The 14,277-nt window shown below is 48.4% G+C and overlaps 1 protein-coding gene across 1 annotated transcript in view; it reads right to left on the reverse strand.

Annotated features, from left to right (window-relative positions):
* arhgef1a (Rho guanine nucleotide exchange factor (GEF) 1a) overlaps positions 1–6,637 on the reverse strand; it is a 69,707-nt gene extending 63,070 nt beyond the window's left edge. The window contains exons 1-2 of the mRNA XM_061255562.1: positions 6,520–6,637; positions 5,530–5,626 (exon numbers count right to left, since the gene is read on the reverse strand). Coding sequence (XP_061111546.1) covers positions 5,530–5,547 — 18 coding nt within the window. The 5' untranslated portion in view covers positions 5,548–5,626; positions 6,520–6,637. The remainder of the gene's footprint in view (positions 1–5,529; positions 5,627–6,519) is intronic.
* Between the last annotated feature and the right edge of the window lie 7,640 nt (positions 6,638–14,277).

Consider the following 14,277-nt stretch of genomic DNA (forward strand, 5'->3'; position numbering starts at 1 on the left):
AAGATAGGGATGGAGAAAGAGAGTGTGGAAGATAAATGGCATATCCAGAGGGAGACAAAAATGTATGAATACCAAGAGAGGGAGAAAGAATGAACAGAAGAGAAAGTGCAAACACCAGCAGAGTGAAAGAAAAGCAAACAGACGGAGGGACGGACTAGGAAAGGAAGGGAGAGAGATAAACGAGGGTTCAGATTGACAGAGATGAGAAAACAGAGGCAAAAGAGATGAAGAAACAGGATAAGGAGAGAGAGAGAAAGTCAGAGAGCGAGAGAGAGAGGGTGGGGGGGGAGAGCGGTATACAGACCAGGGCAGAAAGATTTAAGGAGGGCTAGGAACGGAGAGAGAGCAGGAGGAGAAGAAAGAGGAGTGCTGCGCGTGGAAGAAATGCGCCCAGCTGATCTTCCCTTCCCCGGCTGTCTCGGCTCATCCTGCCAGAGTCCCCACAAGCAGAGAGAAACCCTCCAGCCCTCCGGCCGGCCGCCCCGACCGCTACAGACCCCAGCCCCGGGGCCGTCTGAGTGGGCCGGAGAGGGGGGGAAGGAGGCGGGGGAGAGGGGGGGGAAGAGGAGGGGGAGAGGGGGGGGGGAAGAGGGGCAGTTCCTGCTGATGCAATACCGCCATCCACCCCAGTAATAGCCTGACAGAGAGAGAGAGAGAGAGAAAGAAAGAGGGAAACACAGATGGAGGAACAGGGAGGGAAGAATGGAGAAGGGTAGGGGGGGGAGGGGGAGGGGGTACTCAGCCCAAACTTCAAACTTCTGCCACCGCATGTTTACTGGAGACAGTCGTTACAGAGATGGAGGGGCACACACACACACACACAAATACACACACAGATATACACACACAGAAATAGGCAAACATACACGCATGCACGTACGCACGCATAGGGTCAGTCTGACAGGTGATACTAGTAACACAAAAACATTAAACTCACAAAAATGAACCCCCACAAACATACACTACTGCAGCAAACTACAAAGAACACTCATTCCTGACTCCAACGTTTCTCCAACAGTCACACACACACCGGTTGCCTTGGTAACCGGATTCAGAGCAATTTCAGGTTTAAAATAAACAGATGGCCACGATGCCCTTTCACACAACACACCCTCTCACCCACACACACACACACGCACACACACACACCGCCCACATCTTCCGACAAGTTTGAGCACGGCATCCAACATCACCTTTGACCTCCCGTATCACCTTCATAGCGGAATCTCCCATCATGCACTGCATTTCCATTCAGATTTCACTGTAATTGTGTAACATGGACGCCAACAGAACTCACAGAGCCAAGCAGCCAAAGCAACAAAGAAGGAAAACCTGCAGGAATAACTGGTGGAAAACTGCAGGAATAACTGGTAGAAAACTGCAGGAATAACTAGTGGAAACCGGCAGGAATAACTGGTGGAAAACTGCAAGAATAACTGGTGGAAAACTGCAGGTTTGAACCTGGTGAGCGCGTTAGGACTGTGTGCATGTGGGCTGCTGGTCTAAGTGTCAGGACAGATGTAGATAATTGCTAGGTGCACCCGACTGCATAATGAGAGCCCTGAAAGTTCTTCTTTTTTTGGCTTTTTTTCTTCTATCCAGTCATGCGTGAAGAGGCCGCCCCCACAAACTCCAATCGCACACACACACACACACACACACACACACACACACTCATGCACACACTCACACACACACACTCACACACACACACACACACACACACACACACACACTCATGCACACACTCACACACACACACACGCATGCACACACTCATACACACATGCACACACTCACACGCACGCACGCACACACGCACACACGCACACACACACACTGACATACCAGCCACAAAAACACATAAGCATGCGCACACATACCCACACACATGCACACACGTACACACACACACACACACACACACTGACATACCAGCCACAAAAACACATAAGCATGCGCACACATACCCACACACATGCACACACACACACCCACAGACACAGATATATGCATACTCACACATACACACACACACACACACACACTCACACATACACACACACACACTCACATACCAGACAAACAAACCCGTGCACACATGCATACACATTCCCATGCATTACAAAGCCAGTCCTCACCTCCGTGTTGAAATGTATGTGCAGTCATGATAATGGAGGGTTCGTATCAAAGCCAGTCACCGCCTCCATTATCACGACTGCACAGACATGACAAAGCCAGTCACCGCCTCCATTATCACGACTGCACAGACATGACAAAGCCAGTCACCGCCTCCATTATCACGACTGCACAGACATGACAAAGCCAGTCACCGCCTCCATTATCACGATTTCACACAATCTCACGATTTCCAGGTTCCGTCTCACTGTGATCTCTTACATATAAGGCGATGCATCTCACAGTAAAAATGTGATTTATTTCGGAGGGGAGTATTTAATCTCACGCTAAGACAGCCCTGAAAGTTGCCAACTGGTATATGGTAAAAGGCTGGCATGTATATAGCGCCTTTATCCAAAGCGCTGTACAATTGACGCTTCTCATTCACCCATTCATACACACACTCACACTCACACACCGACGGCGATCGGCTGCCATGCAAGGCGCCGACCAGCTCGTCAGGAGCGTTTAGGGGTCGGGCGTCTTGCTCAGGGACACTTCGACACAGCCCGGGCGGGGGATCGAACCGGCAACCCTCCGACTGGCCAGACGACTGCTCTTACCGCCTGAGCCGTGTCGCAACTATGCCATATGGACACAGACACACACACACACACACACACACAGACAGATACACAGTACAGACGCAGTAACACACCAGAAATAGCCCCTATGTTCCTAAATCTGTAATCTCCTCATCCCTGGCGATCGGCTGACTGGGATGATGTCACTTCATAAACAAACCCTGACGTCACGGCGACCATCCCCGGGGGGGGGGGGGGGGCTGCTGATAGGCTCTGGAGATAAGCCAGCCCATTGCACACCTCATTACAGAGGCCCAGACAAGGGCTCCACTCTCAAGCACAAATAAACCCAGCGTTACACACGTCATTCCCACTGCCTTCTACATCTGATAACCCAGCAGGCCTCCGGCTCGAACGATCCAAAATGGCCTCCGCTCTGGCACAAAATGGACTCCGCCTCTCTCACGCGTGACAGTTGAATGGTGTCTGACTGTCACTGGGCATTACTGTCATAGTCACTTACTCTCAATTACCCTTATAGACGGCATTGAAAGTACAGCACTGTTGTTTTACCCCAGAGTAATACACAAACTAATATCACCTGCAGTTTATCAACAGCCGTGAAACAGTCCACTTTTTCAGCATCCATGACTGCAGGGGGGGGGCAATGCCCGCAGTGTATGCAGGTTTTTGTTTCCACCAATTACCCTGGCGAAACGAGCTAATTGGCCGTCTACTCCATCACTGGTCTTTTGTAGATTAGATCTCAGTAAAATGTTTCATACAGGCCCACGATAACAGTGTTTGGCTGTCACTCCTGCGCTTATCGCGAAATGTAGCTAAAACGTCAGACGGCGTAAATGTGAGGGCTAATTAAGTAATTAAGGCCAGAGGTTGGCATGGAAACTAGAAACAGAGATGCACTCACTGCCCACCTTGGCGTGACCGGGAGGAGAAGAGTCAAAAGAGCAGCACCCTCTGCTGGACACTGCTATGAACTACAAGTAGCTGGAAAAACAACTCATTTCCGAAGACTCTTTTCAAGTCGAGAGTCTCTAACTTTTGGTCCTGCATCTGAAAGCGGCAGAACTGCGAGTGCTACGGTTTATCGCACTAACGGCACGGTAAAGGCACAGGAAGCGCTTATCCACACAGGAAGTGGCTCAGAATACACGGATGTGTCGGCGCACGCATCACAAAGCATCGCACCGGAGAGGAAGGGACGCTCAACACTGTCCCCGAAGATGAAACGACCCCGTTTGAACACCACGGAGCGATCGGCGAACGCTTCCCCCCCCCGGGTCACGCAAGCTCCTGGATGACATCACCGCATCGCAATCCCCCGACACGGCGAACACGGCAGCACTTATCTGAGAATATTCACTTCCAATGGCATTTTTTTTTAAAAACAACTTCTCTGCGCTTTTTAAAAAAAATGCACTTTGCTCTTACATCATGGTTGTACCACCCGCGCCCAGGCACAGAGCTCTCCGGGGTACGGACTGCCGTGATATATTCACTCGCGTAATCTTTCACACACCGCTGCGGCCCACGTGATTGTCCAAAAATCCATGAGTGAAATGGTAAAAAGGGGTTATGAAACGCACCGTTCAGATGCTGACTTCGAGGGCCCACTATCGCCCCACAGTGGGTGTGGATCTCTGTAAAATTCTGATTTATAAACCACACAGAGCACTCAACTGTAGGCATCTATATTAAAATGCACATGTGCTCATTATTGTTGTTTATGGAAAGACCTAACCCCTAGCACTAACCTTAACCCTAACCCGTGAACCCTAAACGAATCCAAACTAACCCTAACAGTAACCACAAGGATGCATATGTGTTTTAATCATGGATATTTTGATGATCTACTGCAGCAGATTAAACAGACAAGAGCAGAAGACCTGCACCACCTTTCAGACTCTGTTAGGTCTTCTGCTAACAGCTGCTAACCTGTTGCTTTCTGGCAAGCAGAGGCAACATTCACCCAAGGGACCCTGGGAAGTGTAGTCCAGGGACACGCAACTCCGGTCCTGGAGGACCTGTCTGCGCGTCGTTTCTTGCAAAACAATTACCGAAGTTTAGTTTTGTAACAGCTCTGTAATCTACGCTGGGTCACTCCTGTATAAAAAATCTTTGCGATACATTTGCAGCCCGCAACTGTAGTTGGCATTTACTCAAATGTCAGTTCAAGATATGATTGTTTGAATTAAGCGTGAATTCATTTAACAAAAATCCTGAAAAGGATCAGACCTTGTTGTGCACCCCTGAATTAGGTAACCATGGTTCCCCAGTCAGGACTGCAGTGCCTCCTAGTGGACACTGCCCAACTGTACATATACTGACAACCTCAGTCCAACGGACTAGAAACAGCTCAAACAGTTCAGCCAACACAGCCTACGGCCTGCTCCTCACCACCAGGGTGAAACACACTGCAAAAACCAACACAGTCTCAACATAAAAGTATTTTATTCTTATATTATACTGAAACGTCTTATATTCAGATCTTATATCTATTAGTTTTTTGCAAAATATTGTCAATGAGGAGATACAGCTCGACTCATTTCAAGATTCACCAATAAGTAAGAAAATGTCACAAATTTCGAGCGAACAGTAACTTAAAACGAGCAAATATTTTCTTTACTAACTAAACACTAAAATACTTGGTAAGACTTTTTTTGCAGTGCAGTCAGTGAAGAAACACATAGAAAACCCATTAACAGTATAAAATAGGCATAAATTTGGCCGTGTTATTGAACATGAGCGTGCGTATCTCTCTCTGCCTCTCCGGCGGTTTCACGGTCACGGTTGCCATGAAGCTCACCTTGCGGTTGCCGGCCATCTTGCGCAGGAAGCTGAGGGTGCGCTCTAACGTGCTGCTACTCTCCCTCTCTCCTTCCTCCTCGTCCTCCACATCCACACTGAGGAAGAGGAGGAGAGAGGAGAGGAGGAGGAGAGGGAGAGGGAGAGAGGGAGAGGGGAGGAGAGGGGAGGAGAGGGAGGGGAGAGAGGACAGGAGGACAGGGGAGGAGAGGGAGGGGAGGACAGGGGAGAGGAGAGGGAGAGAGAGAGAGAGAGGAGGACAGGGGAGGAGAGGGAGAGGAGAGAGGACAGGAGGAGAGAGGAGGAGAGAGAGGAGGACAGGGGAGAGGAGGAGAGGAGAGGAGAGAGAGAGAGGAGAGAGGACAGGGGAGGAGAGGGAGAGGAGAGAGGACAGGAGGAGAGAGGAGGAGAGAGGGGAGAGGAGAGAGGAGAGGAGGAGAGGGGAGAGGGGGAGCAGAGGACAGGGGAGGAGAGAGAGAGAGGAGGAGAGGGGAGAGGAGAGAGAGAGAGAGGAGGAGAGGGGAGAGGAGGAGAAAGGAGATAGATGGAGCAGAGAGGGTTGGAAAGGAGAAAAAAACAGAAAAAGATAAGGGGATGAGACATGAGAAAGAAAGAGTAGAACGGTATGAATGCAGAATTAAAAGAGGGGTGTAGAGTGAAATTGGAGATAACAAATGGAAAAATCCCAGTGTTATATTAATTATACACATATCAGTGCATTACATAAACATAGTTAAGCACAGTCTTAGGGACATTGTATTGGGACAGTCAAATTTTCATTGTTTTGGCTCTGTAGAACAAACTAGATTAAAAAAACCCAATGAACATCAGGTTAAAGTTGCGACTGTGTGCTTTAATTTCAGGGTATTTCTATGTACACAGAAGAGGACGGCTGACAGTAAAGGGACAGGCAATTACGAGCACCCCAGATTAAACACGCCGATCACATGACCACCGCGCGCACTGAGCGCGTGCGGACGAGCGGACTCACCTGTGCGTGGACCCTCCGACCCGGCTGTAGAGCGAGGTTTCTGAAACACGGACACGTCGGGCGTTAAACACGGTTCTACCGCGCGTTCCTCTGACATTGCCGTCGAACACGGTTCGACCGCGCGGTTCTCTGACTGAACACCGCGGCTCGGTCACAGCGCGCATACGGGAAGTACCGCGGAGGTTCGGGAGAGGAGAAGTGAAAGAGCGTGTCTGTCATACAGTCGGTCATGTGACTGGGCTCTGACACACAGAGAAGCACAGGGCTTCAGCACTGACCAAACAAAAAACTAAACAAACTGCTGAAATGGGATACTACACGCTGCATTTTACAAATATACTGTGCTGACAGGTAAAGAGTGACAGACAGACAGTCTGATATTTATACACTGGGTTGACACTGATTTACATGCACAGACGGATATAAGGGCAGACAAGCAAACAGAGAGGAGAGCTGATGATGAGAGAGAGAGAGAGAGAGAGAGGGGGAGAGACAGCAGGATATGAAGCAACACAGTCCCCACAAGTACACGGTGAGGTACAGTGCTTTACTGCGTGAAACACACACACACACACACACACACACACACACACAGACAGGCACACATGCAGAGGGAAATCACAGACAGACAGCGCACACTAAAGAAAAATGTTTTAAGCGGAAGAGAGAGAGGGAGACACAGACAGTCAGACAGATAGTGCACACTAAGGAATACAAAGCTTTAAGTGATAAGACAGACTGACAGAGCATACTAAGGAATAACATTTTAAGTGATGGCATGAGGCAGAGACAGAGAGGCAGAGGTGGTGTGAGGCAGAGACAGAGACAGAGACAGAGAGACAGAGGCAGAGAGACAGAAAGACAGAGAGACAGAGAGACAGAGACAGAGAGACAGAAAGAGAGAGAGAGAGACAGAGAGACTGAAAGAGAGAGACAGAGAGGCAGAGGCAGAGACAGAGAGAGAGACAGAGAGAGAGACAGAGACAGAGAGACAGAAAGAGAGAGAGAGAGACAGAGAGACTGAAAGAGAGAGACAGAGAGGCAGAGGCAGAGACAGAGGCAGAGGCAGAGGCAGAGACAGAGACAGAGGCAGAGGCAGAGGCAGAGACAGAGAGACAGAGACAGAGACAGAGACAGAGGCAGAGGCAGAGACAGAGACAGAGACAGAGGCAGAGACAGAGGCAGAGGCAGAGGCAGAGACAGAGGCAGAGACAGAGGCAGAGACAGTGCAGGCGTCCGGCGGTCTCACCGTAGCAGTGAGATCGGGGGCGAGGTGCGGGCAGGGCAGAATGGGAGCGTGTTCGAGGCTCCAGGTCGTGGCACAGAGACGGAGCAGAGGCACTGCAGCCCTGCAGCTGAGAGGACTGGCCCTGAGAGAGAGAGAGAGAGAGAGAGAGAGAGAGAGAGTGTGTGTGTGTGTGTGTGTGTGTGTGTGAGAGAGAGTGTGTGTGTGTGTGTGTGTGAGAGAGAGAGAGAGAGAGAGTGTGTGTGTGTGTGTGTGTGTGTGTGTGTGTGAGAGAGAGAGAGAGAGAGACACACACAGCCCTATTCATACTGTGCTCCATTATACTGAACACACTGCAGCCTTTCATCCTGTGCACACTGCCCTTTCACACTATAAACACACACACACACACACACACACGCTCGCACAGATGCATACACACATGCACATACACACACAAACAGGCACACATAAACACACATACACACAAACATTTGTCCTGTGTGTGCATGTGTCTTTATGTGCATGTGTCTGTGACTCTCTCTACAGTAACAGGTTGACTGACACCCAGGTGGTCCAATCACAGCACAGCACCGTGACAGGCCTCACCTCCAGTACTGAGTAGTGCAGTGGCTCTGGCCCCGCCTCCTCCTCAGTGAGGGACTGCAGGGACCCCGGCTCCTGGCTGTACTGGACGATGGGGACCCTACGGGGGTCCTGCCCCCTGTGGGGCCCCAGAGCCCCGCCCAACAGCTTCTCCATCTCCTCTGGGTCCAGATCCTCCAGACTCACACTGAGAGAGAGAGAGAGAGAGAGAGAAAGATAGAGAGAGGGAGAGTGAGAATAACTGCTAATTCTGCTAATTCACACCTCCATCTTACACCGCTAACTCGTACTGCTTACTCAAGCCACTAACTCTGATGCTATCTCATACTGCTAGCTCACATGCTAACTCACTAACTTACACTGCTAACTCATACCATTAGCTCACACAGCTAACTTACACACTAACTCAAATGCTAACTCCCACCGCTAACACAAGCTAACTCAAATGCTAACTTACACACTACCTCACGTGCTAACTAACATGAGTGAACTCACACGCTAACTTGCATCCAAACTTACACCGCTAACTCACACACGCTTACTCTCACTACTGCGGGTGCCTGAAAAACACATCGTCCCCACGGCTGGTGCTCTCCCCGCTATTGGGAGAGCCTGCCCAGCGCTGCCTGCTCGAGTCCCGCACTAAGACCGTGTGTAGCGGCATAGCGGAGAGAGCCCAGCATTTCCTGGTGCAGTCCTGCTTTAAGATTGGGCGTGGCGGTATGGAGAGGATGGAGAGCTGCTAGCGTGTAGCGGGTTAGCGCCGGAGACAGGGACCCTCAGTGGTACAATGCCAGCCCAGTGCCACCCTGCCCTGGGACCGCAGGTTCAGTGTGCGGGGGGGGGGGGGGGGAACAATGGAGCTGTGGGGGACCAGGGCCGGTCATACAGATCTGCCTGTGTGCCCCCACACAGAGAGGGGCTGTGAAGGGTCACCCCCATTCACCGTAAAGACCCCAGTTACCCCCGCGGGACACGGAGGATGAGCCTTCGACAGCTGTCACAGAGAGGGAGGGGGGGTCTACGCACGTGATTCGGGAGCACCGACAAACATAACTATTACTAATACAAATTATTAGTACTATTTGTAACCTGTTTGTTTTTTTTATGTTTTCTTCTTCAAATGTCTATGTCAGTGTTCTAGAACTCCATTGCTTTAAATTACCAGCAGTGATTGAGACAGTGATGTCACATCAGCATTAGAATTTTCAATTGGAGTTTTTAAGAACACTCTAACCACACATTCCATTCATTTCTGATCTTACACCGTGAAAGGTCAATAGCAGCAGTGCTTTAATTGCACTTATAATATCTTGTTATATGATGGTATTGATATTAACCTATGCACCTGTAAGTCGCTTTGGATTAAAAGCGTCTGCCAAATGACTAAAATGTAAAATGTAAATGTAAATGTATTGATGTAACCTTATCTGACGCCTGGCACAACTTCTGGCAAGTCCAGCGTCGACTGGCAAGAGTCCATTACATTACATTACATTATTGGCATTCGGCAGACGCTCTTATCCAGAGCGACGTACAGTTGATTAGACTAAGCAGGAGACAATCCACCGGAGCAATGCAGGGTTAAGGGCCTTGCTCAAGGGCCCAACGGCTGTGCGGATCTTATTGTGGCTAGACCGGAATTAGACCCACTGACCTTGTGTGTCCCAGTCATGTACCTTAACCACTACGCTACAGGCCGCCCTAGTTCACAGCTAGTGACACTGACAGACAGAATGTCCTGTACACAGTGTTGTACAGAAGCCGTATCTGAAAAGCTAACTGCACACACACTGTGCAGGGCAGGACAGCACATCCCCCCCAGCAGATCCACAATGGCTTTTACGACAGTGACACATGGATACTTTAACCCTAGAGCAATAATTCCTTATTCCTTCTGGCCATTTGGCACCAGACTCCAGATTTCCCTCGCACTTGTGTCACTGATCTTCAGCCTTACCCAGTCGCGGACGGAAACATTTAGGAGGGTAATAATCGCCCCATTGTTAACGCTAGGCCAGAATCCTGTACCAGCGCCCATTCAATCGGTGCTGTGGAAAAAAACACCCATAGTCAGGCTGATGGTATTGCCATTTCCGACACTGAAAACCTTGTTTCGGTGAAGAGATTCAGAGTCCGATGACACGGTCCTAGAGAGCTGCAGGCTGCGTAGATTTTCATTGCCGCTTAATGTATCAGCTAAAGCAGCTGATCGCTCTGTTAACTCACTGCCCCGGGTTTTCCGTGTCTCAGCACGCTGATTTTTGGCAGCAGAGCCTGTAGCTCCCCAGGGTCAGTTTTGCAGCCCCCATGAGCAGCTAAACCGTGGGACCAATGCAATCTTCTCAAGGCGGGGCAGTGGAGTGTGATCTATTGAGTTATTCAGAGGAAAGGGCTTTCCAGGGTATGGCACAAACGCATCGCTTTAAATCAGTGACCTGACATCATTCACATCCATCGCTTTAACTAAATCAATGACCTGACATCGTTCACATGGTAAATGGTAAATGGTTGGCATTTATATAGCGCCTTTATCCAAAGCGCTGTACAATTGATGCTTCTCATTCACCCATTCATACACACACACTCACACACCGACGGCAATTGGCTGCCATGCAAGGCGCCGACCAGCTCGTCAGGAGCATTTGGGGGTTAGGTGTCTTGCTCAGGGACACTTCGACACAGCCCGGGCGGGGGATCGAACCGGCAACCCTCTAACTGCCAGACGACTGCTCTTACTGCCTGAGCCAATGAGACGACTGCTCTTACTGTCTGAGCCAATGAGACGACTGCTCTTACTGCCTGAGCCAATGAGACGACTGCTCTTACTGCTTGAGCCAATGAGACGACTGCTCTTACTGTCTGAGCCAATGAGACGACTGCGCTTACTGCCTGAGCCATGTCGCCCATACATCCCCATCCATCGCTTTAACGAAATCAGTGACCCGACATCATTCACGAGGTTAGATTCATGCACATCCATTAGAATACATCTGCTGCTGACCAGTAGCAAGCAGATAATGAATAAAAAAGATTTAGCTGTCTGATACTGTGAAAACTAAAGTGTTAATTAGAACCGGTGTTAAGGAAATTTGCTCAGGAACTGAAGAAAGACTTACAAAGAGAAAGAGAGACAGTTCAGAAAAGGGTAAACACAGGATAACTGTGCTGGTTCATTCAGGAGCTGTCAGAAGAAGAGAGGAGAAAGATTTAAAGACAAATAAATTTAAAAAATCACACTTGGAGAGGGAGCAAGGAAAGAAACATTCACAAAACAGGAACATTCACAGAAAGGCGGTGTGTAGCAATGGGTGAACGAGACCTGTGAAATGGGTGGAGCTACCTTCTGCTACCAATCGCAGAGCTTTTTCAGAGAGGATGAAATCATTTGATTGGCTCAAATGAGTCAGTGACAGATTGGAAACCTAAATACGACAGTAAAATACTTGTTGAGATTGACATAGTTTTAGTTTTTTTCCAGTGGACTACATTTAGAGAATTTTTTCCCTAGTTACCGAATTTCTCGTCACGTATACCGACCCTAAATACGCCACAGTAGGTATGTAAGCAGTTTCAGACACAGCCGTTATAGTCACGGTGAGACGTGGGGAAACAGCGCCCCCTACCTGCGGCTGTGGTTCTGCGGGCTGCCCTGCACGGCGGCCCCGGGCTCCCAGCTGTGCCTCCTCCAGGGGTCCAGGTGCGCCAGGTGACGGGAGCGCAGCGCCCTCAGGGTCACGCCCCCGTGGGCGGGCGGCGGGGGGGAGGGGCACGGCGAGCAGGGGGGCGGGGCCGGGCAGGGAACGCTGAGGAAGGGGGCGTCGGGGCAGCGGGGGAGGGGGGGCGAGGCTGGAGGCGTGGAGATCATCTGCGTTCAGAGAAACGAGAGAGTGGACGGGTTAGAGGGATGTGTAATCGCTCCAGTGCGGTGTTTAAATGTACGGTCACACTTTACAATGAGGTCACGTGAACTGGCATCAGCTAATGTAGTTGTTAATCATTAATTAATCATGTACAAATATATTATTAAGCATGAAATAGGACACACTTCTAACATCAACTTCAACAAATACATTTTTCACTCCAATATGAAATGGCATTAACTAATGTAGTTAACATGGACTAATGATGGCAAATACATTAACAAAGCTGTACAAACAGGCGGGAAAAGAATAAAATAGTTGTAATGAATGTCAGCATATGTGTGGCAGTGTTGCATAGTGGTTAGGCAACTGGGCTTGTCACCTATATGTTCCAGGTTCGATTCCCAGGGAGGGTGCAAATGTATCTTTGCACAAGTCACTGAACCTGAATTGCTTCACTGTATTTATCCAGCTGTTTAAAATGGGCACTCTGTAAAATTGTGTAAGTTTCCATTGATAAGAGTGTTTGCAAAACAGTTCAAGGATGATAATAAAAATGAGTCATTTTCTTAGTAAAAGAGTGTAAGGGTGATGTTTAGCGCACGTCTCCAATGTAAAGTATTTCTGCTCCCACAGGAAGTGCACGTGTTGATTGACAGGTGTGTCCCAACAGCAGAACAGTGTCTGAACAAATGATTGACAGCTTATAGCTGTATTTCCTTACAGCGAACCTTTAAAAGGCTAATTTATGCCTCAACGACAAAGTGTCCTGCGACAAAGTACCCCCTGACAGAACTTTGTCCGACAACGTTTCACGTTTCACATTTAAGGCTAATATATACTTCTGCAACAAAGTGTCTTGCGATAAAAGTGTCTGCAGACAGAACTTTGTCCGACGACGTGTCACAGTTCACAGACAATAGTTAGACTAATTAGTTATCGTTAGACTATAGTAAGCTTTGAACTATACCAACGAGCTTCTCCTCGAACCCGTCCGTTTTGCTGGATAGCTATGTAAACAACGTATTCATTCATAAAAACAAGAAGCCAAGTAGTAAATTGCTATCCTCGCCATGGCAACCTTTTGTCTTAGATTTCGTCAGCCAATCGCGACTGTGCGACACTTCTGACAGGCGTCTGAGACCTTACGAAAATCTGCAGGCACGGCACACCCGTCGCCGACGCCCAAAAGTGTTGGCTTAACACCAAAAGCGTCGAATTTGCACTGAGCAGACAGTATGTATTGTAAAGCGCATCGAATCTACCTACCGTGCGTATCTGTGTAGTGTTGTGCTCCGGGCCCATTATTGAAGGGAGAGTAACTGGCTCCCTCTAGAGGCGATCAGCTGTCATGACCACTACAAAGTGCTCCAAATGATACACACTCGACTGAAAAAAAGATAGAGAGGGGGAGGAAAATATCACACATATTACAATTCCAACAACACTCCCGCCTGCACAAAGACTTCGGTTGCACTTCATTTTCAGATGTGAAAAAAGGGGGGTGATGATTTGGACAGTAAATCTGGTTAACTGAACCCCCTACACAGTCATTTATTTTTACAGTCTTAAAATGACCTATGTACACCAAAGCTTGATCATTGATAGATTTCAGAACAGTAAGAACTGTTACCTGCACAAAAAAACAGTTCTGAAATTTAGAAGCAGACATTGCCCTCAAACCTCACTGTTACCATTAAGCTTCAACTTCTTTACTCTCGAGCGAGGTGTCCTTGTTGTCATTTGTGTTGTATCTTTATTATTAGTGCAGTATTTTTGTGTATTATTATTGTTGTGTATTATAATTGCATCCTCTGTTTTACACACTTACATAGTATTACAGTTTTTTTACAATCCCTTTGACACTTATTTCAGAACCTTGAGATCATTATTCTGTATAACTGTATAACTCAAAACGGATAATCAAAATGCATTTTTCAAAACTCTAAACACTTTTTTCAATTGCTTGGATACAATATACAGTACTGTGCAAAAGTTTCAGACAGGTGTGAAAAAATGCTGTAAAGTAAGAATGCTTTCAAAAATAGAAAGTTTATTTTTATC

This window comes from Conger conger, chromosome 9, assembly GCF_963514075.1.
Source record: "Conger conger chromosome 9, fConCon1.1, whole genome shotgun sequence".
NCBI classification, from domain to species: Eukaryota; Metazoa; Chordata; class Actinopteri; order Anguilliformes; family Congridae; genus Conger; species Conger conger.